Here is a 26,726-nt window from a genome sequence, read left to right as displayed (position 1 = left end):
GGTGTCGTGGAGAAGAAGGAATCGGGCCCTTCTTCTGACAACAGTGAAGGCACCACAGGGGAGCCCCGGAAAGGAGCAAGAGCTCAACTCTGGGGACTTCTTGGCATTTCCTGTTCGTATGGAGCCTCACGCGTTTTCCGAGACGGTGAGGTGAGCAGGGGAGGAGAGGATGGGGAAGGAGACTAACCGTCGTCAGCAGACGTTAGTCTTCCATGGGGCAGACGGCAGCGGGGCCACGAAGAATAGTGAGCGTGCGGCTTCCAGCCGAGTGCATGGAAAGATCTGGAGTCCGACTGCCACGGGAGCAGAGCAACCAACCAGACATTGATTTCCTCTTCCGATGCCCAAATCTGTCTCAGCTGACTGTCATCTGAATGTTCACATTTTTATATTTTGTACTGTTAACAGCCACAGACCTTCAATGTCAGTAGAGGTGGTCCCTGACTGACGCATGCATGAGGGCACAGGAAACAGAGAGGCTGTCTGTGGGGTCATTATACTGAGGAGTCCCGGGGGCGCCTGGGTAGCTTAGTCATTAATCCCTCAGCTCATGATCCTCGGGTCCTGGGATCGAGTCCCGCATCGGGCTCCTTGCTCACTGGGGTGTCTGCTTCTCTCTCTGTCTGCCTCTGTCTCTCCCCCTGCTTCTGCTCTTTTGCTCTCTCTCTCATATAAATAAATAAAATCTTAAAAAAAAAACCAAAACAACAGAAACAACAACAAGGAGTCTATCAAGGAGTCCCTGAGAAGGAATGTTTGCTTTGTACGGTGGTGTTCTCCTGTGACACCAGATCTGTTTTCAGGGGTGCAAGCAAGGGTCAAGTGATGGTTTTTGAACCACTGCCCAGCGAGCCTAGAAATGGCTCAGGAGAGCTGGGCAGCTCAGGAGAGGAGGCTTGGAGGAGAGAGTGGGAAGGGAAAACAACATTCAGGGAGAGACAGCCCTGTTATAAAAGAACTTGGACAAAGTCATCGCTTTTAATACCCAAATAACTGTCTTTTGTTAGAAAAAAAAAATCACCCGGTGATCCCCAAATTACAGGTCTGCTCAAATAACTGTTTGCCATCTTTTAGAACAGGCCAAAGTCCCCTCACTCTGTGACTGAGGTGCAGAGGGCATCCTTTGGCTTGGCTGTAAGGACAGGGTGAGCGAGTGAGCAGATCCTGGAGGAGCCTGGGCGTTCAGGTCTATCAGCTGTGCAGCGGGAGCACGCTGCTGGCCTCCCCGGGCCAGAGTTTTCGTGGCACCGAAATAAAACTGCTCACCTTGCTGGACTGATGCCAGCGAGACATGCGACAGGGACGGCGAAGCGACCAGTGCCAGCCATGGGAGGAGTGGCAGGCGGAGCAGGGGAAAGAGCCCCGTGGTCCTGTGGGTCGGGCCCTGCTCAGCTGCTTGCTCTCAGCGCGCAGGGGAAGCGCCTGCCTCCAGGGGGCGCTGTGACCACCCAGGCGAGGGGCTTAGCACCCGGCCGGTACGCCAAGGCGATCTGCACAGGCCAACCTCCGGGCCTCTAACCCCGAGCTTTCAGTAAACCCCGAGGGAACACAAGCCTAAGGATCTAAGTGTCCGTGACAGCAAAGCGAAGGACGTGTCCCTGGGTGTTACCTGAGTCTTAACTGCAATGATGAAGGCATAATTCGGTTTTTAGCACCTTCTTGGAGGACAGATGAAAATGGACCCCAAGGGTGGGAAAGTACTGTCCGTGAGAGGCGAAGGGCGACACATACTTGTTCTGGGGAGAAGTGGCACACGCAGCAGCAGAGCATGATGGGTTCTGGACGTGAAACACACAGTGCCACCCGAAGACCAAATGACACCATCATCCAGGCTCCCGTCCACAGGCTTTGGGTAAATCAGTCCCCCTGGGTTCCTTTGGTGGAGTTTTCTTTTTCCAAACTGACATAGATATGAACCGTGGTTGTGGTTCAAAGTGAACACAGCCCCCGCTCCTCGGTGACAAACACCTACAGTCACCACCGAACACCACACACCGACACCAGACACTTCTGCACCTGGGGTTAAAGTGATTTCACAGAGGTCCGGTCGCTACCTTTCTCATCACAGCCTAGCTCTCCGGCGTCTGTTAGTAACAAAGACTCACACAAGAAGAAAGCCACGTCCCCACGCTGACTCCTGGTCGTGAAGCCAACAAAAGCGAGAATTCCGTCTGCCTGGCTCAGGGCCAGCACGCAGGCAACCGGAGAAAACGGTCTTCAGGTCAAGTCAGCTCGTCAGGCAGGCCCGCGGGGTGCCCGCAGCGGGGAGGGGTGCCGGGCTCGGGAACGGCGACAGGAGTGAGCGCGGAGACTGCACGGGGCCCGTTTGGGAAAAGGAATGTGGCTTGAGAACACGGTGAGGACACGTTTGATGTATGGGATAAAGAAAAGCAGCCTCGAGCCTTGACAACTGCTGATGGGGAGTCTTCCAGGCAGCCCGGGAGGCTGGCCATTTCTCTTCAGGAAGGGAAGCGAGGACAGGAGCCGGCAGGTGTGGCGGCAGGACCGAGGGGGAGACAGGAGAAAGACCAGGGACCTCCCACTGCTCGGGGCTGCCTACGGGACCTCCAAGTTGAGCCCAGTCCCCTTAGGCTGTGTGGACCCTGAGAGGTCAAGGGGTCTCGTTTCTGCTGCTCTGTCCTTCCTATGGCTCACTGGGCCCTCTGCGTTAGAGGACCTGTCCTGTCTCCATGTGTCTGTCTGGTGGTGTAAGAGCCGAGTGTCCCTGTCATGTCTACGCTGAGTGTTACAGGTTAGATTGTCCCCAACTAGACAGGCCGAAGTCCTGACCCCCAGGACTGAAGCTGGCTAAGGTCTCTGTAGATGTCACCGAGTGAAGATGCGGTCAGTGAGGTGGGCCCTGATTCCATGTGACAGGAGCCCACGGGAAGACAGAGTGACACACAGGGAGGTGGCCCCGGCGGTGCAGGTGGAGACGGAGCGGTGTGGCTTCAGCGGAGGGACGTCGAGGGTTACTGGCAGCTTCCAGGAGGGAGAAGAGGCCAGCGCGGACTCTCCCAGAGTCCAGAGGGGGCAGGACTAGGCTGACACCTTGACTCCGGAGGTCTAGCTTCCAAGAGCACGGGAGAAGCCGCTCCTGTTGTTCTGAGCTGTCCTGACGTGCGACGTGGTGACAAGAGCCCCACCGGGAAGGAACGCACCCTGATTCCTCCGTCAGGGGATTCTGCCTCTGTGCCGAGAAGAGGGGTGGTCGGAAGCTCGAGTTCGGCTTTTAAAATGACCGCAGACACAGCAGTCCCCGAGGCGGGATTCGCCTTCCTGGGCTTTGGCTCTGGTTATGCGCCGGCCGCGTGGTCTGGAGCACACAGGCCTCCCGCAGGTCAGAAGGTCAACAACGGCCTAGGGCTCTGTCATGCACCTACGTCACTGCCCTCACGTCACCTTGTCACGCAGCCAGGGTCATTTTATCATCTTCCTCACATGAGGAAGGGCGAGGGCAGGACAGTAAGGTATTTTGGGAGACGGAGAGGGAAGGAGCACATGCGTCAGCGTCGATTCCGGTGCTCTGTTCTGATGACTGTGCTGCTAGCAGCTGTGGCCGGGAACTCTTACTGCGCCTCATTGTCAATGAAACTCGAGCACGTGCGAGCCCGCGCCCGCCAGAGCCCGTCACACCCGCTGTGCGGTGCTGCCCGTGGTCGCAGGCGTCCGCTGTGGGCCGCGACGGGGATCGTGTGCCTTACAGTGCAGCCGTGTGAGTAAGGACGGGCACTCTGCCAGCTTTAATTCTGGAAATATTCTTTTTATGAGTTTACAGTGTTTTTCTTTTCTTTTTTTTTTTTTTTTAAGATTTTATATATTTATTTGAGACAGAGAGAAAGCAAGAGACAGAGCATGAGCGGAGGGAGAGGCACACTCCCCGCTGAGCAGGGAGCCCAACTCGGGGCTTGATCCCAGCACCCTGGGATCATGACCTGAGCTGAAGGCAGATGCTTAACTGACTGAGCCACCCAGGCGCCCCTATAAGGTTCCTTTTTTTGTGGCAAGAGATGCCTTCAACAAATCTATACCCGGAGGGGACATAATGTGACTTGTGCTGGATAGGAGCCCATCTAACTGCATATCCACCTCTAGGAGTGGCCCAAGCCGCAGGCTCTTATTACGTAGGAATTCTCAGTAACCAAGTCAGGAAACGACTTATCAGACCACGTTTTGTAGTACATACTAGAAAACCCAAACAAAATAAAACTAAAAAGTATTTGGGGGAGGGGGAGAAAAAGCCAGTAGAAAGCATAGCAGCCTACCTGAGGTCCTGCAGAAGCTGGGTTCATTTAGAACAAGCCTTTAACTTGCTCGGTTTCTGTATCAAGATCTATATCATAGAAGCAGGGCCGGGTCGGCAGTCCTGGCATGGTGCTCATCTAGGGGAGAAAAAAGAACATGCTCTCTTAGCAGACGGTGCAAAGCGATCACTCCAAACACGGAACACGGAATGGCCAGAATTCCCTACGTGACTCAACGCTGCCGCCCGTAACTTTTTTTTTTTTTTAAAGATTTTATTTATTTATTTGACAGACAGAGATCACAAGTAGGCAGAGCAGCAGGCAGAGAGGGGGAGGCAGGCTCCCTGCTGAGCAGAGAGTCTGATGTGGGGCTCGATCCCAGGACCCTGAGATCATGACCTGAGCTGAAGGCAGAGGCTTTAACCTACTGAGCCACCCAGGCGCCCCCACCTGTACTCTTTAAATTCGCCACCTGCTATTTCAATCTTTGTTCAGGAAATGGAATAGAAGAGGCAGATGTCCACCTCCTGGAAACGGAGACCACTTCCCTCCCCCCATGGCCCCACAGCACATGGCTGAGATGCTGATTTCCAAACCCTTTCTTTCTAAATCACATCCTTAAAAAAGATGAGCCCCTTTGGACGAAGGGGCCGGTGGGAGAGGGTGAATCAAACAACAGCTTCCTCCTCATCCCCAATATACGTTTTTGTAAAACCTACAACTTGTGGAGGGCAGCTGGGAAACCTAAGACCAGTAACTGAGGTTTATGACACACCAGACGCTGGGCCAAGTTTCCCTTTTTTGACCCTCCCAACAACCCTATGAGGTAGGCACTTTCCTTATTTCCATGCCACGAGGAAGGACGCCAAGGTTTACGGAGGCTAAGCCACTTGTCCAAGGTCACATGTGATAAGCCGCAAAATGGGAAACTGGACTCCAGGCCCATAACCTCAGATGACTCACTGAGCCGCCACCACGACCGCCAGGCCGCCCTGTGGGTTTGTGGGTTTTACACGGCCAACTTAGTTAAGTCCCCGGCCACGCTGAGAAGTAGGTACTGACTTCAGTCCCACTTTCCAGAGAAGACAGAGAGCATTCAGGCACAAAGGCAGAGGCTCGAGGACATCCAGCACATCAGTGGGGGACACAGGATTAAACCCAGGCCCCCGCTCCTCGCAGCTTTGCCGCACTCTGTCCAGATCAGGGTTTAGCGAAGTTTGTCTCTGCCCCCTTGCACCGGAAACCCTTGGCATCTTGGGGAAAACTGCTGACTCCCTGGGTGACTCACACACTAAAACACGGACTAGGACCTAGATTGTGAGGCTCCTGGATGATCTACTTCTTATTATTTCAGTTTTTCCTACTATGCTTTAATATTGCACTTTTCATAGCAAGGATGCTCGAAAAGCAGTGCTGCACGCAGTCCTGTGGAGGAGAGACACCTGGGACTGTACTTGGCTTTGCTCTTTGAGGATGACGTGATGTGTCTTGCAAAACTCCTGCCCATCCTGGCCGGAGACCATTCTAGAGAGCTGAGGCTGTGTAACAGCCAGCACTTACAGCTCCACGGTCCGCCCACGTCTTCCTGCCTGGCAACAGAGCTCAGCTCTCTCACTTGCTTGGGCACTGACTTGGCGTCTCCGCGTCTGCCATGCGCCACCCCCCACAACCCCTGTCCGTGATGCTGCCAGCCTCTTGCTGCTCGTACACGGGTCTGTGGACCAGGAGCATCGACATCACTGGGAGCCTCTTTGAAACCTCAAATCTCAGAACCTGTCTCAGACCAGCTGAATCAGAATCTGCAATTTCAGCAACACCCCTGTGATGCGTGTGCGTGTAACCATTCGAGAAGCATCGCTTGGACTACGTGGCCGGGGAGGCCTCCTTTTGCACTGGGAAGGGGGCTCCCTCTGGTAGAAGCGGTGAGGACGGAGGGGCCCGGAAACACCTGCTGCACCTGACAGCCGTGCACCCGTTGGCCTGGCTAAGCCCCTGCTCCCCGAGAGTGCAGTGAGGGGGCCAGGGGCGCGCTCCCTGTGCAGCTCAATGTACTGACACCGTGCTGCGTGGTGGCGAGCTCCTGTCTTATACCTGCACGGGATTGGGCTTTAGGTATGCTGTGGGCGGAAAAGGCTTCTGAGGCCGGCCTGGAATATGGCTACCATTCGTAACAGGTCTTGGAGAAAACGTGCTCTGCGTTCCGAACCAGTAGCTGCAAATAAAGTTTTGGCACACGGCCTGCTCCCTTTGTTTTCAAACTCCACTGATGTGGACGGCGACATGTCCTTGTTAAGTTCCTGTTCCTGGCGGAGCAGTACTATTTTTCTCTGGTTGCTATAGTGGCTGCACATATTCGAAGGACCCCAGGGAGAAACCCAGGCTCACTCCACCGGCACCAGACTCCAAACACAGAGGCCACTGGGGGCAACGCTTGCTACTTGTTGCCAGTCGTCCGTGTCCAAGTCCCCGCAGGGACTTCATAGCCATTTTCCTGCCTACCTTCACTCCAATGTTGGCGATGCCTTCCCAATGTGTGCAGGCATGTGGATCTGGGCAAAGGAACTAGCAGTTTATAGCTGAAGAAATGGCTGATCATGTTCAGTCCCAGTGATGCTGCCCCATCCTGTGAATCAACTCTGGAGGTCAAAGGCACATTTAGTCCTAAGAACGTCACCTAGACTCTGCTGCTTTGCAGACCGCCAAGCTACTGGGCCCAGAGCAGACTTCGGTGGGAGGCAGGCCTGCCTCCACACACGGTGAGAAGGCCCAGGAAGGACCCTGGGCAGCGCGGCCCACCCGACCGAAGCCACAGTGGCGGCTTCTGCTGGAGGAAACACAGCTCCACTGCCTGCTCGTCTGTGCTCTTTTTCTTGACATGAAAATTCCACACTTCCTCGTTAACTTTTTTAGCTGTTATCAGCAGAACAGAGGCTGGCAAAGGTAGAGTGGCTCATGTTGTTCATGGCGCTGGCCTACTGGCTGCAGTGAAGCCAAACGCGCGTCTCTTTGGTCATTCTGATGCTTTCAGAGCAAAACGGGGAAAAAGGAGCCATGATATTAAATGCTGGGAGGTGTGAAATAGGTTTCCTCTATGTTCAACCCATTCCTCTCAGATGGGGGAAAAGAAGTTCAATCAGAAGACTCCCATGTTCCTTTCCAATTACGCAATCGTCGTTTCCAAGAATCAGGACCAGCAACACAGACAGGAAGGCACACAGTCTGAAGAGACAAGGGACTCCCTGCCCCATGGACAGAGAGCTAACCCCCGGGGAATCTACCTTTAAAATAAAACTTCTCCTGCTGAGCAGACACAATATGGAATGATGTTAATGAGACCTAATGCACTCACATCAAATTCTCTCCCACTAAAAAATTCTGTTATCAAGGGCTTGTGGCCCCAGACAAGAGTCAGAACTGTAGTATGGGAAAGAAAGAATTTGGACAGCCCTTGGGAGTTGACCTCTGGCCCCTTGCCTGGGGTCAGAGGTGATCTGTGTTGACTTTATTTGTGCATCCTCTAAGAAGGCCCCTGGCTTAAAATAACGGGGGAGCCACTAAATTGTACTTACTTGTCACGCTGCATTAATGGATTCTTTTACAAAGGCTGAAAAACATGGGCTTTTGCCCTTCATGACCCCAATTTTAACTACAACAAAGCTTCCAAATCCTTTCTGATTTTGGGTTAAGCTTATTTTGTAGAAACGAGTTCTATGATATAAACATATGTTAAACCTAAAGAGAAAATACTCATATCCTTAAAAGTAGCCATTGTAAGTCAAAGAATACTCTCGGCATGAGTAGAAAAATGACTACAAATTCTGTTACTTGAAGTGATAGAATCGTTACATTCTACTTAAACTAACATATCGTTGTAGTTTTGTTGTGTCTGTGCGATTTTTTGACTTCTCCTTAAATCTACTACTTTTCATACTGAATAAATCACCCAGTTTCATTTTGGTTTAGAAAGAAGCACTTTTACTCACAACTATTTATTTGATTCTTGTAGCTTATAATCCGGGGCGGAATCCCTTCTACACACTTCTTCCCTTCCTCCAAGAGATGACAGAGCATGGTTGGTAAATATCATGTTGGCGCAAAAATTTAAGAATCGAATGCAATGGTTAACTACCATGGTTAACTACATTATGATATAATTTAAATAAAAAGATTCTTATGAAATAATAACTCAAAAATGTAAATTCCTTATTCAGCCGAAGTATTTTCTGAGCTATAACTGTAGTGTCCTCTGCTTCTCAACCTTTCGGCTAAGATCAGGCTTAAAGACAGTGCCTGGCAATATCAAGCCTCAATAAATACTTTTTAAAATAGATGAGTAAAAATGGAGGATAATTAGGAAATTAGGATAATGAGTGAATTAGGAAACAAGCAAAAAGAAACGTTCTTGAGGATGGGGTTTTTTCTTTGTTTCTTCCCTTTGTCTTTGAATATGAAATAAGCTACTCTAGGATGAAGCATAAGGAAAAAATGGTAGAGTGTAGATGTTCAGTGACTGAAAGAGAGGGGTATGAAAAATCAGTCTAATAAAGACAGATATTGCTGCTACCATTGGAATTTCCATTTGCCTGACTTGGCAGAGATGGATGTTCTGGATTTTTTCCCTGGGCTTTTAGGTAACATTCACCTGCACAGCTCGACCACATTCCAAACGTGATCTCTGGTTTAGTGGCTAGCGATACTCTAAGATCGTGGGGGTATGTCCTACTGGGGGCCCATGAGGTCCTGTTCCTGTGTGAAGGAATGAGGTGTGTTCCATTCAACTCAGCAACCTGTGCTGGAGAGCTCACTATGGGGACACGAAGGTGACCGGGACCTGGTCCCCACTTCCAGATGGACAGACCAATAAAGCAGACCACTGGGCTATTTGGACCAAGTCACCTTACTTTTTAGTTAAAAAAAAAATTTTTGGGGGTGCCTGGGTGGCTCAGTGGGTTAAGCCGCTGCCTTCGGCTGGGGTCATGATCTCAGGGCCCTGGGATCGAGTCCCGCATCAGGCTCTCTGCTCAGCAGGGAGCCTGCTCCCTCCTCTCTCTCTGCCTGCCTCCCTGTCTACTTGTGATCTCTCTGTCAAATAAATAAATAAAATCTTAAAAAAAAATTTTTTTTTCATTCTATGATTTTTATATAAAAAGAATTTTGTGTAATAAATTCTTAACATATGACTTTCTAAGACGTAAGTCATGTTCGGTTACTCTAAACATTACCATACTGTGCTCACATATTGTGCCAGGATTACACAGCTGAGATTACTCTGATTTATGTCCACGGCCTTGAACGAAAGAATGAGCAAGCACAGTTATTTTCCTCATCTTTTGGGAGGGGAGATTATCACTTTCTTTTAGGAGTAGGAAGTTAGTCCCTAACTAACTTTTCTTTCCATTTCTAAAAATCTACTTTAAAAATATTTTAAACATAAAAGTTAAAAAAAAAAAACCAAAACAAAAACAGTAGAAGTAAAAGGCAAAGTCTTCCTGTCCTCATATGCTTCCCAGACAGAAGTCCTGTAGACAATTTCTTGTGTCAACTCCTGGGTAAGTTTCTCTTCCTATTCAAAACACATGTCTCTACAATGTATACTTCTATCATTTGGTACAGAAATCGGATAATGCCTCATGGATAATTCTGAAATGTGATTTTTAGGGAGACTAACACTGAAAAAAGGTAACTGGTGAAACTCCCCCCAAACAAGGGAATGTTCACTGGAGTGTATGAGGAAAGAGCTGTCACTAACACATTCGAAACCTGAAGTCTATGGGCCTGACTTCTGGAAAAGGAGAAATGGCGGGAGGACTTTTAGAGAGAAACAAAGATACATGTGACGCAGGATCTGACCGACCAGACATACACAAAGGAAACAAAGAAATTCTGCAACATTTCTGCAGTGCCTCTGGCATCAGCTACAAAGTTCACGTTACAAAGGACTAAGAGTTTGAATTGAAAGGCTTTGAGAAGTCTCCCCTGACTCCAGCACTTTTTCCTGTATTTGTTCTGATTGCAAGGATGGCACTCCTTAGTCAGCTTTCTGTCTGTGGCTATCGGGGGAATGGCCTCACGCGGGTTTGCTCAGTAACACAATGTCCTTCCAGTCCCCGTGCCTGGAAGCTCAGAGGTGGCCACAGAAGTCCTGGCGGGGTCCTGCAGCCCCCCAGGTTTCTTGCTCCTTTCCTCTGGATGTTGGCCTCACCCTCAGGCTTCTTGCTGTGTGGGCAGCTCTAGGCCAAAGACTCATACACCCAAACATCCAAGCAAGTAAAAATGTCTTTTTTTTTCTTTCTGGATTCATTTATTTATACATTTTCAAATTAGTAACTTGGTGCCCTGACAACGCTAACGGTGACACCTGTGATGTCATGCACATTAGCACTTAACACGCAACGTATCCCATGTACTTCCTACGACCCTATAAGGCCGGTGGAGCCCTTTAGCCCTTATTCCCACTTTTTACATTGGGAAAACAAGACATGTAAACGCATAATAAGGTGCCTCAAGTCTGGCAGCCCTACCCGTGACCGTAACCGCAGAGCACTAAGCCCTCTTCTCTCCCCGCACTGAGTTCCTTGCCCCTCGGCGGCGGCAGGTGTGCTGCACGGCTGGAACCGCCCCAGGAACAGCCGGGAGCCACTGTCGTGATGGAAATCGACCAGTCCTACCGAGCTACTGACTTCTCAGCTACGGCATTCAGGTAAGTAAAGGTACATGTAAAGTAAACTCAGCTACTTTACAACTTTCGCCTGGATTCTTTTTAAACCATAACAATTTATTTAAGGACATGTTGCACGGCTTACACTTGCGTTAGTATCTTTCCAAATTACATTTTAAAAATCTAGTCAGAGAGGTTAGCAGTGAGGAAGTCATATCCTTACGGCTGTTAAAAAAATCTCCAAAATGACACACATACAGTAACGCCAAGAGTTTTCTTCTTCTTTTTTTTTTTCCTCAAGATTTTATTTATTTATTTGATAGATAGAGATCATAAGCAGGCAGAGAAAGGGTGGGGGGAAGCAGGGTCTCTGCTGAGCAGAGAGCCTGATGTGGGATTCGATCCCAGGACCCTGAGATCATGACCTGAGCTGAAGGCAGAGGCTTAACCCCCTGAGCCACCCAGGTGCCCCAAGAGTTTTTTTCCTTAATAACAACAGGCTTGCTACTGTTTAAAGATCATCTGTGAGACGTGGATTATGTAATCCCCTCTGAAAAGTATAAAAACCATTATCCACTGGAATAAATGAAGAGCCACATCCACTTTTATTTAAACATTTCAGGGAAACTCATAATTATGTCTGGAATTTGTTCTGGTAACTAATTTTAGCGGGATGGCAAATTCTAAAATAGACAAATCTAAAGCTGTGGGTCAACTGGTCGGTTTCCCTGTCACTTGCAGACTTTGTTTTAAACCATTACCAAAAAGATCTGTGAAAACCATGATTACACGGGTGTAGCCATGGCCTCGAGACAGTTGTGTGGCCTCCCCTGGGGCCCATGAGGACGGGCATCCTTGGTGGCAAGGCTCTCAGTAGCAGTCGGGGGAGTAGCAGTGACCCAGTCAAGACTGGGGTGTGGTGGGAAGGGCTCCACGCCTGTAGGACTTGTGGGTTCTGGAGTGAGTTACTTCACTGAGCCTTGGTTCTTTATCCGGAAATACAGTCTGAGTATCAAAATATCTACGTTACAGGGTCTATTTCAAAACTCAAACCAGATAAGGGAAGGACCCTAGTTTAGCGCTTCCCACACAATTGATTGCTACTGTCATTTTATTATAGAATGGACAACCGTGACTGTCTCCTGATGTGAGTGTGTTGTAAGTTATTTATGGTAGACACAGGAGAAGGAAGTTTGAACACTGTTCTGATCTAGGACGAATTATAGATTTCTAAGAAAAAAAACATTTGATGGGTTGGCAAGATTTCCTCCTACCTATTCTGGCTCTGGAAACGATTTTAGAAGCTGGGCTTCCTACTTATGATAATCAAATCTAAAGCTAAGCCCACAACAGTCCGGCTCTAAAGAACGCAAGCAAACAGGGACTGCTCTTACTGAGGACAAATCTCAAGGAGAAGCCTCTAGAAGCGTGGAGATGACCGCACAGCAGGCAGGACTCTAATCTGAGCTGAGTGGGTTGGAAACGAAGTCCCCTGTGTCTGCGCGGGCAGGGGCACGTTTGGTCCTCAGCCAGCTGACCCACAAGTGGCAAGCCATGACAACCTCCAGCAGCGCTGGCAAAACAAACCAAATGAATGACGCCTCACCGCTTGGAAACTCGGTATCGATCATCCAATTCTGGCTTCTGGGAAGCTCGTCATCTGAAAACTAAGCCTGATGCTCTGGGCATGGGTTTCATCCCAAGGTCCTAATGGTTCTCTTTAGTCTGTAACTCACTTAAAGGGGAGAGAAGAGGCAGGGGAAGGGGAGAACAGGGAGGAGGAAGGCAGGCGTTGGGGATGAAAACTGCTTTTACTTAGCTGGTCTGGTCTTTCCCCCCCGCCCCCCCAGCTTGTTAGAGACAGAGCCGCGGCCATTTAGTCTCTCCCTCTTGTCCTTGCCCTGCCCGACCCCTCCAACCCCCGTGGAGCTCCTCTGCAGATATAATAAGCTTCTGCAGCAGGGAAACACAGCAGGATGGAGGGAACCTGGTTCCGTTTCTTTAAGGGCCCCTTTATTTTGCTCTGGGGAAAGAGGTAGAGTGGGGGCGGTCTGGGGAGCCCGCTGGGAGGAGGGGAGGGGTGGGAGCTGTCTCCTCCCAGGCTCTGCCTTGCCCCCTGATTTATTCTGAATACTAGGGTTTGCCCTTGTTCCGCAAAAGCTTTTTTTTTTGGTAAGGTGGTTCTGATCAGATGCTGGCGGGGGACCCAGGAGCTCAGACGGGGTCTCTGTAAGGCATGTGATGGGCTGAATTGTGCCCCCTACCCCATGTGGTAAAGGCCTCCGCTCCAATAGCACTAGCTGGAGCCAGGGCTTTGAGCCAATGCGGTCCTGCGAGCTGGGCCCCGATCCAACAGTATTGGTGTCCCTGTGAGTGGAAGAGCCAGCAGAGACCCATGCACACAGAGGGGAGGCTCTGGAGGACGAGGCTACCCGAAAGCCAAGAACGGGGCCCTCAGGAGAGACCACCCTTCCGACACCTCAGCCTTGGACTTCTGGCCTGTTGCTCAAGTCCCCTGGTCCCTGCTACTCTGTGGTGGTGGCCCAAGCGGGCAGACTTCTGCGGGTAATTCCTTCCCTCCGCACCCTTTCCTGCAGGTCAACAGAACACGTTTTTCTTCCGTCACTTTCCCTGATGCCTGGACTGTTAGAGTCCTAACTCCGCTGTGTGCGAAGGCTTCTCTAAACAGGACCTTTCTTTTCATGACCAAGGCCAGACGAGAATTACAGGACCCCGTGCTTGCAGCCAGTACCCGGGTGGGACACACCCCGCTGCCCAGACCTGCTTCCTCTGGGTTGACATGGTGCAAGAAACAGAACTCGGCGGAGGTAAGCTTACCTGCATCTTTCACAATTCCTGGCCCCGCCCCTCCTGTTTCTCACCCATCCACAGAACACGTGCAAACCAAGGCCACCCGCTAAGAGAGCAGGATGACAGATGCCCCCATTTAAATTTAATTTTTATCGAAGTAAATCACAGACGCAGCTTAAAGGTCCCATGGTCCCTCAAGGCATCCCGAGAGGACAGTCCCCCTCTGCTGCTGCCCCCCGGCCCTTCAGCGGCGTTTCCATTCGAGGACACCTCTCCCCACTCCCATTTTGCTTGTTCCTGTTCCCTGCGTGGGATTTTGCAAGCTCCCTTAGTACCTGTTGGTTTGTGCTATAGAAGGTGAGGATTGAGTTCTGTTATGTCGACCACACATGTGCCCCTCCCTCCTCTCCCCATCTCTCCAAGGCACACCTGTCGCTACCTCCGGTTAGCTCAGGGCTTCCTGGATTACAACCATGACCCCGAGTGAGGCCATCCTGCATATTCCCAACACCCGGCCGTTCCGGGACAGCTCCCGCCCCTCTCTAGATGGAAACTGTCTGGCCTGAGCTCAGCCTGCTCTGTGCCTGTCACTCACACACCAGTACCCCGGCCGGAACTCCGGGCCCCCCTTCCTGAGGCCACGCACGCCATGAACCTCCCCTGCAGCCTGCCAGTGCCCCCTGCGGCCTTCCCAGCTGCCCAGCAAACAACCATCTGGTGGGAGCTCTTTGCCACGATCCTGAGGCCTCCCTTCCAGTCCTTTCTATTGTCTGGTCCTGTCTGCTGACCCCACACTGCGGCAGACGGACCTGCAGGTGACTTCTAGTAACTGCTTCCTCATGGTGAGACCTATTGCTTGCCCTTAACCAAGAGAATGCGGTGGAGGCAATGGGGTGGCGCTTCGCCTGTCCGCCCCCACCGGCTTTCAGCAAGTACCATCTTACCAACGGCCTGAGAAGGCCACGAAAACCACATGTCGCCTCCAGCTGATGGCCAGTGCATCGCTGGGCCCTCCGTCCTCCAACTGCAAGGAACTCCAATCTGCCAACAACGCTTGAGCGTGAAGAGGGGCACCAGCCTGAGATGAGACCACAGTCCCCTGAAGCCACTACCGCGGAGACCACTGTCCCAGCTGAAGCCACTACCTCGGCCCGAAGGAGGAAGCTTTGCTTGTCCGCGCCTGGACTGCTGATCCGTGACAACTGAGACCTAACAGATGTGTACTGTTTTCAGTTGCTAAATCTGTGGGAATTTGTTACATGGCATAGAAAATAGAAAATTGATACACGTATCTTCCTCTTTGAAACACCTTTTCTCTTGTTTTTCTATTTGCTGCAACTTTTATTTTATTGTTATTATTTTATTAGAGAGAGAGAATGTGTGTCCATGTGTGTGTAGGGCGGTGGGGCGGGGGGCTGGCTGGTGAGGAGCAGGAGAGAGAGTCTCAAGCAGACTCCACACTCAGCGCAGAGCCCAACGTAGGGCTCGATCCCATGACTCTGAGATCATGACCTGAGCCGGAATCAAGAGTTGGGTGCTTAACTGACTGAGTCACCCAAGCGCCCCACTGCAACTTTATTTCAAAAACTGAATTATTTGGTAACGTGGCATACAGTAAGCTGCACGGGTTCAAGGTAAAGTCTGCTGCATGCTATTGCAAAACAAGTTGCTCTAAGCATTTATATACAGACCTTTATATGGGCCTGTATGTGTTTCATTTCTTTTGAGTAAATAATTAGGAAAGGACTTATTTATTCATTTTTTGGTCATACGGCAGGTATGTTTAATCAAAACGACCGGTTTATTTTCTGAAGGGGCAGTGCGGTCACGCATCCTTTTAGCAGCTTAGGAGAGTTCCAATTGTTCCCAATCCCTGGGTATTTGGTATGGTCAGTTTTTTTTTTTTAATTTAAATTAAATTAGCCAAATATAGTATATACATATGTACAGATAGTACACAATTCGTTTCAGGTGTAGAATTCAGTTATTCATCTTTTGCATATAACACCTAGTGCCCATCACACCATGCGCCCTCCTTAATGCCCACCACCCACTTCCTTCCTCCCCCCCCCCCCCCCCACCCCTCCTGCAACAGTCAGTCTGTTTCCTACAGTTAGGAGTCTCTCACGGTTTGTTTCCCTCTCTGATTTCTTCCCAATCAGTTTCCCTTCCTTCCCCTACACAGTCAGTCTAATTCTAGATATTCTAATAGCCACGTACTGCTATCTCCCTGGGGCTTTCATGTGCGTTTCCCTAATTTTCATGTACTTATTACCCATATATTTTCCTGGATGAAGTGTCCATTCAAATCTTTTATTCATCCTTTAAAGGAGTTGTTTGATCTCTCATTATAGGGTTTTGAGAGTTCTTTCTATATTCTGGATACAAGACCTTATCAGATAGATGATTTGCCAATGTTTTCTCCCCTCTGTGGCTTATTTAGTTTCCAAATATTTGCAGTTTTTCCAGATGCCTTTCAGGGTCGATTTTTTATTTTTTTCAGTGTTGATTTCTAATTTACTTCCATTGTGGTTAGAGAACCTATTTAGTATGATAGGATTCCTTTAAAATTTATTGACACTTAATTTGTGGCCCAGAGTACAATCTACCCTGGGAGATGCTCTGTGTATGTTCGAAAAGAGTGTGTATTCTGTTGTTAGCGTATTCTACTGATGTCAGCTCAGTCAAGTTGGACTGTCGTATTGCCCAGGTCCTCTGTATCCTTATGAATTTTCTGTTTATTTGTTCTGAGGGGTTTAAAAATCTCTGACTATATTTGTGGCTTTGTCTATTTTCCTATAGTTTTCCTCCATGTGTATCGAAGCTCTGTTACTAGATACACAAACACATAGGATTATTATGTCCTGTTAACGAAATGGCCCTTTTACAATTATGAAAACACTCTTAATATCCTTGTAATGTTCTTTGCTCTAGCTCTGTTTTGATACCACTCTAGTTTTCTTTTGATTGCTATTAGAGTTTTCCCAGCCTGTTTCTTTCTAAACTAGTTATGTCTTAAAAAAAAAAAATTTATTTATTTATTTGACAGAGATCACAAGTAGGCAGAGAGGCAGGCAGAGAGAGGAGGAAGCAGGCTCCCCATGGAGCAGAGAGTCCAATGTGGGTCTCGATCCCAGGACCCTGGGATCACGACCTGAGCCGAAGGCAGAGGCTTTAACCCACTGAGTCACCCAGGCACCCTAAACTACTTATGTCTTTATATTTAACGAGGGTTTCTTGTAATACATCTGAGACTTGCCTTTGTAGTCAGTCTGACAACTCTGTCATTTAGACAGTTTATATTTAATGTGATTATTGACATAGTTGGGTTTAAATCTACTTTCTTGTTATTCTTTTTCTCTTTGTCAGTCTGTTCTTTGTTGCTTGTCTCCTCTTTCTCTGCCTTCTTTGGATTGAGTATTTTTAATGATTTCATTTTCTTTCTTGGTTGGTTTATTAACTCTCAACTCTTTGCTGTATTGTTTTAGTGGTTTCCTTAATGTTTATGCCGCGCACACTTAATTTTTTCGCAGTGTACCACCGAGTGAGGTTATTCTGCTTCACACAGAGACCTCGTGCTATTGTGGTTATAGATTTTGCTTCTATATATTTTACAAACACTACATTTCTATTCTTTTGTTTTATACAGTCATTTATCTTTCAAAGAGACTTAAATACTAAGAACAGAAAGAAGTCTTCATGTTTACCCATGTGGTTACTATTTCTGGTGCTCTTCAGCCCTTTGAGTAAATCCAGGTTCCTGTCTGGTCTAATTTTCATTCTGCCTGAAGGACTTCTTTTAATATCTCTTATACCTCAGATTGGCCGGTGATCAATTATTTTGGCTTCTGCCGGTCTAATAAAGTTCCTTATTTCACCATAGTATTTGAAAGACACTTTAACTGGGTAAGGAAACCTAGGTTGAGGATTTTCTTTCAGTAGTTTAAAGACATCACCCCACACCTTGATCCCAAAACCAGACAAGGATCCCATCAAAAAAGAGAATTACAGACCAATATCCTTGATGAACACAGATGCAAAAATTCTCACCAAAATACTAGCCAATAGGATTCAACAGTACATTAAAAGGATTATTCACCACGACCAAGTGGGATTTATTCCAGGACTGCAAGGTTGGTTCAACATCTGCAAATCAATCAATGTGATACAACACATTAATAAAAGAAAGAACAAGAACCATATGATACTCTCCACAGATGCTGAAAAAGCATTTGACAAAGTACAGCATCCCTTCCTGATCAAAACTCTTCAAAGTGTAGGGATAGAGGGTACATACCTCAATATTATCAAAGTCATCTATGAAAAACCCACTGCAAATATCATTCTCAATGGAGAAAAACTGAAAGCTTTTCCGCTAAGGTCAGGAACATGACAGGGATGTCCATTATCACCACTGCTATTCAACACAGTACTAGAAGTCCTAGCCTCAGCAATCAGACAACAAAAAGAAATTAAAGGCATCCAAATCGGCAAAGAAGAAGTTAAACTATCACTCTTCGCAGATGATATGATACTATACGTGGAAAACCCAAAACACTCCACTCCAAAACTGCTAGAACTTGTACAGGAATTCAGTAAAGTGTCCGGATATAAAATCAATGCACAGAAATCAGTTGAATTTCTCTACACCAGCAAACAAGAGAGAAGAAAGAGAAATTAAGGAGTCAATCCCATTTACAATTGTACCCCAAACTATAAGATACCTAGGAATAAACCTAACCAAAGAGGCTAAGAATCTATACTCAGAAAACTATAAAGTACTCATGAGAGAAATTGAGGAAGACACAAAGAAATGGAAAAATGTTCCATGCTCCTGGATCGGAAGAACAAATATTGTGAAAATGTCTATGCTACCTAAAGCAATCTACACATTTAATGCAATCCCTATCAAAACCCCACCCATTTTTTTCCAAAGAAATGGAACAAATAATCCTAAAATTTATATGGAACCAGAAAAGACCTCGAATAGCCAAAGGAATATTGAAAAAGAAAGCCAAAGTTGGTGGCATCACAATTCCGGACTTCAAGCTCTATTACAAAGCTGTCATCATCAAGACAGTATGGTACTGGCACAAAAAGAGACACATAGATCAATGGAGCAGAATAGAGAGCCCAGAAATAGACCCTCAACTCTATGGTCAACTAATCTTCGACAAAGCAGGAAAGAATGTCCAATGGAAAAAAGACAGCCTCTTTAATAAATGGTGTTGGGAAAATTGGACAGCCACATGCAGAAAAATGAAATTGGACCATTTCCTGACGCCACACATGAAAATAGACTCAAATGGATGAAGGACCTTAATGTGAGAAAGGAATCCATCAAAATCCTTGAGGAGAACACAGGCAGCAACCTCTTCGACCTCCGCCGCAGCAACATCTTCCTAGGAACATCGCCAAAGGCAAGGGAAGCAAGGGCAAAAATGAACTCTTGGGATTTCATCAAGATCAAAAGCTTTTGCACAGCAAAGGAAACAGTTAACAAAACCAAAAGACAACTGACAGAATGGGAGAAGATATTTGCAAACGACATATCAGATAAAGGGCTAGTGTCCAAAATCTATAAAGAACTTAGCAAACTCAAGACCCAAAGAACAAATAATCCAATCAAGAAATGGGCAGAAGACATGAACAGACATTTCTGCAAAGAAGATATCCAGATGGCCAACAGACACATGAAAAAGTGCTCCACATCACTTGGCATCAGGGAAATACAAATCAAAACCACAATGAGATATCACCCCACACCAGTCAGAATGGCTAAAATTAACAAGTCAGGAAATGACAGATGCTGGCGAGGATGCAGAGAAAGGGGAGCCCTCCTACACTGTTGGTGGGAATGCAAGCTGGTGCAGCCACTCTGGAAAACAGCATGGAGGTTCCTCAAAAAGTTGAAAATAGAACTATCCTATGACCCAGCAATTGCACTACTGGGTATTTACCCTAAAGATACAAACGTAGTGATCCAAAGGGGCATGTGCACCCGAATGTTTATAGCAGCAATGTCCACAATAGCCAAACTATGGAAAGAACCTAGATGTCCATCAACAGATGAATGGATAAAGAAGATGTGGTATATATATACAATGAAATACTATGCAGCCATCAAAAGAAATGAAATCTTGCCATTTGCGATGACATGGATGGAACTAGAGGGTATCATGCTTAGTGAAATAAGTCAATCAGAGAAAGACAACTATCACATGATCTCCCTGATATGAGGAAGTGGGGATGCAACATGGGGGGCTTGGGGGGTAAGAGAAGAATAAATGAAACAAGATGGGATCGGGAGGAAGACAAACCATAAGTGACTCTTAATCTCACAAAACAAGCTAAGGGTTGCTGTGGGGAGGGGGGTCGGGAGAGGAGGGTGGGGTTATGGACATTGGGGAGGGTATGTGCTATGGTGAGTGCTGTGATGTGTATAAACCTGGCGATTCACAGACCTGTACCCCTGGGGATAAAAATACATTATATGTTTATAAAAAATAATAATAAATTAAAAAAAAAAGACATCACCCCACTGTCTTCTGGTCTGCATTTTTTTCTGACGAGAAACCAGCTGTCAGTTTATCTTTTTTCCTCTGCACATAATGTACATTTTTTTGTACTTTCATTTTTTTGCTTATTTTTGTGATTTTCTCTTTATCATTGGCCCTAGGCAATTTTTTACATGAAAAATACTTTTTATTGAGTTATAATTGCCCTATAACTTTATATTAGTTTCAGGTATACAACATAATGGTTTGATATTTGTATGTATTGAGAAATGATCACCACAGAGTCAGGTTAACTTCTGTCACCATGAGTAGTTACAAAATACTTTTTCTTGTGATGAGAACTTTTAAGATCTATTCTCTTCTCAATGTTCACATGTGCAAGAGAGTATTAATCATAGTGACCACGCTGCACATTACATCCCTTGACATTACCTTTTTGTAACTAGAAATTTGTACCTTTTGATCCCCTTTCATCCATTTACAGAAGTTGAGCAGAATGTGCTTTGGTGTTATTTTCTTCATGTTTCTTGTTATTTGTGGTTTGCTCAACATCTCAGATCTGTGGGTTTATAGTCTGTGTCAAATTAGGAAAATTTTGGCTATTATTTCTTAAAATATTTTCACTCCTCTTCTTTGTCTCCTGTGGGACTCTAATCAAATGTATTTTTCTTCACCTAAAATTGTCCCAAAGTTCACTGGCATTCTTTTCATTTTTTTTTTTTTTAGCCTTTTTTTTTTGTTTCATTTTAGGTAGTTTCTACTGTTCTGTCTTCAGATTGACTAATCTTTCTTCTGCAATATCTAATCTGCTATTAATTAGAATATTTTTTCATCTCAAACACTACAGTTTTTATCTCTAGAAATCTGATTTATCATTTTTATGTCTTCTGGCTCCATTCAACATGTTATATCTTTCCTCTGGTTTCTTGAACATATGTATGGACTACCATCACAATAACTGTTCTAATGTCCCTGTCTACTAATGCTATCTTCTGTGTCATTTACAGGCTAATTTTGATTGACTTCTCTCATCAGAGGTTGTATTTTCCTACTTGTTTGCATGCCTGGTAATTTTGAACTGGCTGTCAGATATTTGATCTTATTGGATCCTGGATATTTTTGTATTTTTATACTTAGTTCTGGGACACATTTGGTTACTTAGAAACAATCTGATCTTCTGGGATTTTGTTTTACAGTGGTGTTGGGTGGGGCTGGAACTGTATCTGGTCTAGAAATAATCTTTCCCCTACCGAGGCAAGATCCTGCTTAGTATTCTAACCAGGGTCCCCCGATTATAAGGTTAAAGTACAGGAAGTAGGTACCTCTTCCTGGCTGTCTGTGGGAGCCACGCACTGGTCCCTCTAATTCTTTTCGGTGATCCTTTCTCGGCCTTCTCTACACACAGGTATGTTCACTTGAAAACTCAAGGAGGACCCCTCAGTGGGCCTTCAGAGCGCTCCCTCCCTCTGTGTGTGTAGTTCTTTCTTCTCTGGTATCTGTCCTGCAAACTCTAGATGCTTTGGTTTCCCTGGACACTCAGCTCCATGACTTCAACTCAGTGAGACAGTTGAAGTTTTCTGGGTTTCCTCTTGCTATGCAGCACCATGGAACCTCTTCTCCAGGCAACAGTACAGGCCACTAGCTGGACTCATCTTGCTTGTTTCCCATTGCTCAGAGATCAAGATCTTTTGCTGCCTGATGTCTGAAGTCTTGTGTGATATTTTCTCAAATACTTCGCCTAGTTTTTTAGTTGTTTCAAATGGAAGGGTAAATCTGGTCCTTCTTTTCCTATCCTCACTAGAATGCAATTTATTTTTAAGACTGTTATATGCCATTGGGTGAGATATTATTGTTACAAATGTTGAGCATGGATTTTACAGGCTGATGGGGATTTTAAAGGTTACTATGACATTACTCACTCTACCTGCAAGGTAAGATTATTGGAAACATGGTATTTTTACATATAATAACAGAACTGGATTTTAGGATACATAGTCCAAGAACAAAATTATATTAATAATTAAGGTCCAATGGCACAATACAAAGGTCTAAAAATGAAATCATTTTCTTAAACCCAGAGCCAAAATTCCATTTGTTTATCAACATGTAAAATAAATACAGGAATCTCTGTGTATGTGTATGTGTGTAAAAAGTTTGCAGTCTTGGGGCGCCTGGGTGGCTCAGTGGGTTAAAGCCTCTGCCTTCGGCTCAGGTCATGATCCCAGGGTCCTGGGATTGAGCCCCACGTCGGGCTCTCAGCTCAGTGGAGAGCCTGCTTCCTCCTCTCTCTCTCTGCCTGCCTCTCTGCCTACTTTTGATCTCTGTCTGTCAAATAAATAAAATAAAAAAATCTTAAAAAAAAAGTTTGAAAAAAGTTTGCAGTTTTTAAGAAGGAACATGAGAAATTCTATACTTATAATGCACATTAATATGTGTCCTTTTAAAAAAGCAAATTATAGAAATGATTAGAAATAAAGCAATCTACTTTTACATTTAAGTTTAAACATTGAAAACCATTATTAAAAGAAAAGGATTCTTTAGTTACTGTTGAGTTATCTACTTCTCTCAGTCGGAATAAGCTGGTTTTCTCTGAACTTTTCTTTTTTTGGCAAGGCAGCTCCTTACCTCATTGCTCTGCTACTGACACAAGCACAGCAAGAGCCAGCTGAAGTTCAATGTGCCTCGGTCCACTGGCCTCTCAGTGACCTTGGTGAACGGAAGCTTCTCATGATGGCACATTCTCAGATAAATCTGTGGCTCAGGCATCTGACACGTGTCTGAGTAATTCACTAGCAAGTTCAAGTACAGTGATACCGTCAGCCATTAGCTACCTTCCCAGAGAAACCACACCAATAAAGCCTGGATTTTTCATATACATACATACACATGATATACATATGTATGTATATATAATACTATATACATATATCACACATATTTATATATTGATATATAACTACATATGATATATGATATTATATATAATTATAGAATATATTTATATATTTCCATATAAAGAATACAAAGTATCAATGTCAATGCACTTTCCATCAGCAAATAGTTGTATCAGCACCACCTGTCTCCCAGCCTAATTTCATTTTCACTAAAATCTCACTTTTCCTTCCTCTTCATTCTATCCCTCTAACCATGACACCTATTGTTATGTAATTTTCTGGAAGCCCAAAGTCCATCTGGGCTTATGTGAGAATTTAATTTTGAGCACAAACATCTCCCAGATGAGGCCGGATGGCAAACATTTGTTTCATACGCTGTTATGTTTCGGAAATGACTGGAGCAGGGTTCTGATTGCCCTAAATGAACTGGGACTGGGAGTGGGGGTGGGGGTGGGGTGGTGGCTTCCAGACTGGCTGCTTGCCTCGCTGCAGTCAGTGGGGATTTCCACAGGGGAAAGGATAGGGCTGGCTCTCTGCCTCAGGCCCTTTTCATTTCATTCCCACCAGTACTTGGAGACAAGGGAAAGTAAAAACAGTTCCCAGTGGGAAAGAGGTTAGGGGGTCCTGAGACAGTCTGATGCATTTATTACCCAAACTAAAATTGCACGGACCTCTCTTCTTATAAATCACAGGCTGAAAAAATAATGGCCCACATGCCAAATCTAGCTGGCCACCTATTTTTGTAAATAAAGTTTTATTGGAATATAGCAATGCTCACTTGCTTATATATTATCTAGGGCTGCTTCTGCACTAGAGTAGCAGAGCTGAATCATTAGGACAGAGACCATATGGTCTGAAAAGCCTAAAGTATTTACCATCTGGCCCTTCACGGACAATGTCTGTTGACTTCCATTCTAAAAGAGAGCGTGAGAAGAATGTGGATATTCTACAACTTTCCTTAAAGACATCAAAAACATTCTGTAAATAGTGAGGTTCAGATGTCAACTGAATTAGACAGGCTGGTGATAGTCTTCGAATCTAGATTACTGGTTGAACGATAAACACATTTTCCAAAAGGACATTCGCCTGGTATATTCTCAATGTTTTAGGGGATTGGTGCGGTGGAATCATTCCCAGGTTAAAAGATCTTTAACTATAAGTGGTAGTACGTTAATTTATAACTTTTTTTTTTTTTTTAACTTAGACTCTACTTCATAAAACCTGATTTGTAGGTTGTAGATAGGAGTTTTACTTGGAATCTGGTTTTCTTTAATTTTAATCTCCTCAGTTCTTGGAGATGTGACCTCTTCTTGCACCCAAAGGTGTAACATTCTATTTCACCTGGGCCAGAGGTGGTAAGTCTGTCTTTCTCTGTGTCATCTGAAGGCTGAGAGAATGACACTTACTCTTGCTAAGAGTCAACGGAGCCAGGTCCTCTGTGTTAATGAGGAGCACTTACTCAGCGTTGGAGATGTTAGTGTTCTACTGTGCACTGAAACAGAAAACAAAGGTTCTATGGCATGTTCAGGTTATCAGTGGAAACTGCTGAGGGATCTATGATCTCAGAACTCTGACATGCCAGCTGATATGATCTTGTGCTTGCTACTTTACTTTTAGACCTGGCCCTCTGTCATGTAGAACTGTCTGGCAAGTGGGCCCAAGGGCCTTGATTGGCTCTGAGACAAGAGGGTCACCAGAGGGAACTTAGGAGGAAAGTAATTCCTGGCTAGGCAGTAAACAGAACCAAGGACACATGACACTTACTCCAGAAACACCACAGCCTGCTGGAAGAAGGGAAGCTGCTGTGGCAAAGTAGGTTAGCTAGCAGTGGAAAGGGGTACTTTCCTAAATGAAAAATCAAAGGGACTGCAATGGGAAAACAGTATAGTGGCAAATCTGATCGAGGGTGAGGAGTGGTAAAGGGAAAAAGCGCAGAGTAAGCTAGAATCTACTGGATGGATTTTGTATTTAGCCTTTGCCACAAATGGCCAACATCCAAAAGCTCTGTGGTCTATCAAACCAGCAAGAGAGCCGCTGGCTCACTTCTGACCATCCTTTTCTCCTCCTGGTTATATAACCTGGAGGGCTAGAGGGATCCCATTAAACAATTAAAAAAAGTACCTAATTAAAAACAATGTGTTCTCCATGTACCTGGGTTTGGGCCTTATGACTACAGTCATTTTGGAATGAAGCCACAGCTAAAATACCATGGGGGAGAGGTGGCTGAACCTCAAATGTGAACTCAGTATTCAACATACTCCATCCCCTCAACCCCGTCACCAGACCCGCCTTCCCAGCATCCCAGTCTGAATTCCTCATCTTTCACCAAGACCATCCCAAATTATGATTGATGTACGGACTGCAATAAAACGATACCATAGTTTTAGTCCTTTCCAAAAATTTAATGAAATCAGGCACACTGGCACCAGTCCACAGGAAAGGGATCAAAGCTGGATACCATAATCACTGGCTTCAAAGAAACTGAGCTGAGTTCAAAGAAATAAGGCTGTGGACAAGTACTGAGGCCATTCTTAAGAACACTGATGGTCAGTTCTGTGAATGTGTCACTGCTGCCAATGCCAAGTGTGGCGAAAGTGGTCGCTTCCTGGCCCACATAAGGAAGTTCTTCAATGTTTAGCTTTTATATTCTGTCACGTTTCACTGTCCTATGTTGTAAGTAAATGATTTTTACGTTCAAAAATTAATGTGATTCCTAAGAAGCTTAAGAAATTTCTATTTAACTTCGGAAAAAAGTAATCTGGGCTGTATACTCAGAGTATCGAGAGAGTCTCCCGGGATCAGCGAATGGGAACATTAAAAGCCTGAAAAAGTACTGAAAGAGGAGAAAGGTCAGAGAGTGGGCTGGGAGCATATGGATGTTGTAACTGAATCCTCAGTTCAAGAAGAACCCGACCTGCAGTGGCTACTTAGAGCCGTGAGGAAATGCCCCAGGATGTGAAAGCCCTGGTAGCGTTATTAACCGCGTCCAAGAATAAAAAGTGAAAAATGATACTGGAAAATCCTGAGGTGTCTCCATCTCCATCACTGATAAGATCTTGGCTCAAGTTCCTCTCAAGGGGTCACTAGGCAAAAGGCAGCGGTGTCCTGTAAACTCGCAGCGTGGCTTTTTATTCCGGTGTGGTCAGGCGGGCATGCCTCTGTGGCTGCAGGGAGGAGGACAGCATAAACTCCCCTTTGTCATCTTTTGATTTAATCAAAACACAGGGCTGCTATCAGATCTACAGTCTAGCTCTTGTTTCAGTTTGTTTACCCAGAAGTCTCCTCTGCCGCCAACGGAAGGAATCGGAATTGTGTAAATCAGCTCTTTCACCGAGCCATGCCCGAGAGTCAACTTGGTATTCAAGCGCTACCTTCAAGTCCTCTTGGACGTCCCTTGGCGCCTCGCTAAAAATGACAAACGTGCAATCGGAAATAACCCCCGGCTGTTCACAGGCACCGCAGCCCCACGCAATAGTAAGCGGGACACCGCATCCGGGGGACATCGCAGAAAGGAAGGAATTAACGGTGATGCGAGCGGCCAGGCTGCCACGGACGTTCCAGGTCCTGGGGAAGAGCTGAGCACGTGGTGGGCCCGGGGTTG

At 46.2% G+C, this 26,726-nt stretch overlaps 1 protein-coding gene across 1 annotated transcript in view; it reads right to left on the bottom strand.

The window, feature by feature from the left end:
• Nucleotides 1–26,726, bottom strand: part of MTHFD1L (methylenetetrahydrofolate dehydrogenase (NADP+ dependent) 1 like) — a 183,700-nt gene that overhangs the window by 2,880 nt on the left and 154,094 nt on the right. Inside the window, exons 27-28 of the mRNA XM_032836357.1 lie at nt 4,269–4,382; nt 1,610–1,616 (exon numbers count right to left, since the gene is read on the bottom strand). Of these exons, the coding sequence (XP_032692248.1) occupies nt 4,293–4,382 (90 nt within the window). The 3' untranslated portion in view covers nt 1,610–1,616; nt 4,269–4,292. The remainder of the gene's footprint in view (nt 1–1,609; nt 1,617–4,268; nt 4,383–26,726) is intronic.

The sequence above is a fragment of the Lontra canadensis genome, unplaced genomic scaffold, assembly GCF_010015895.1.
Source record: "Lontra canadensis isolate GAN:19392208 unplaced genomic scaffold, GSC_riverotter_1.0 scaffold92, whole genome shotgun sequence".
Taxonomy (NCBI): domain Eukaryota; kingdom Metazoa; phylum Chordata; class Mammalia; order Carnivora; family Mustelidae; genus Lontra; species Lontra canadensis.
This window is presented reverse-complemented; position numbering and strand designations above follow the sequence as displayed.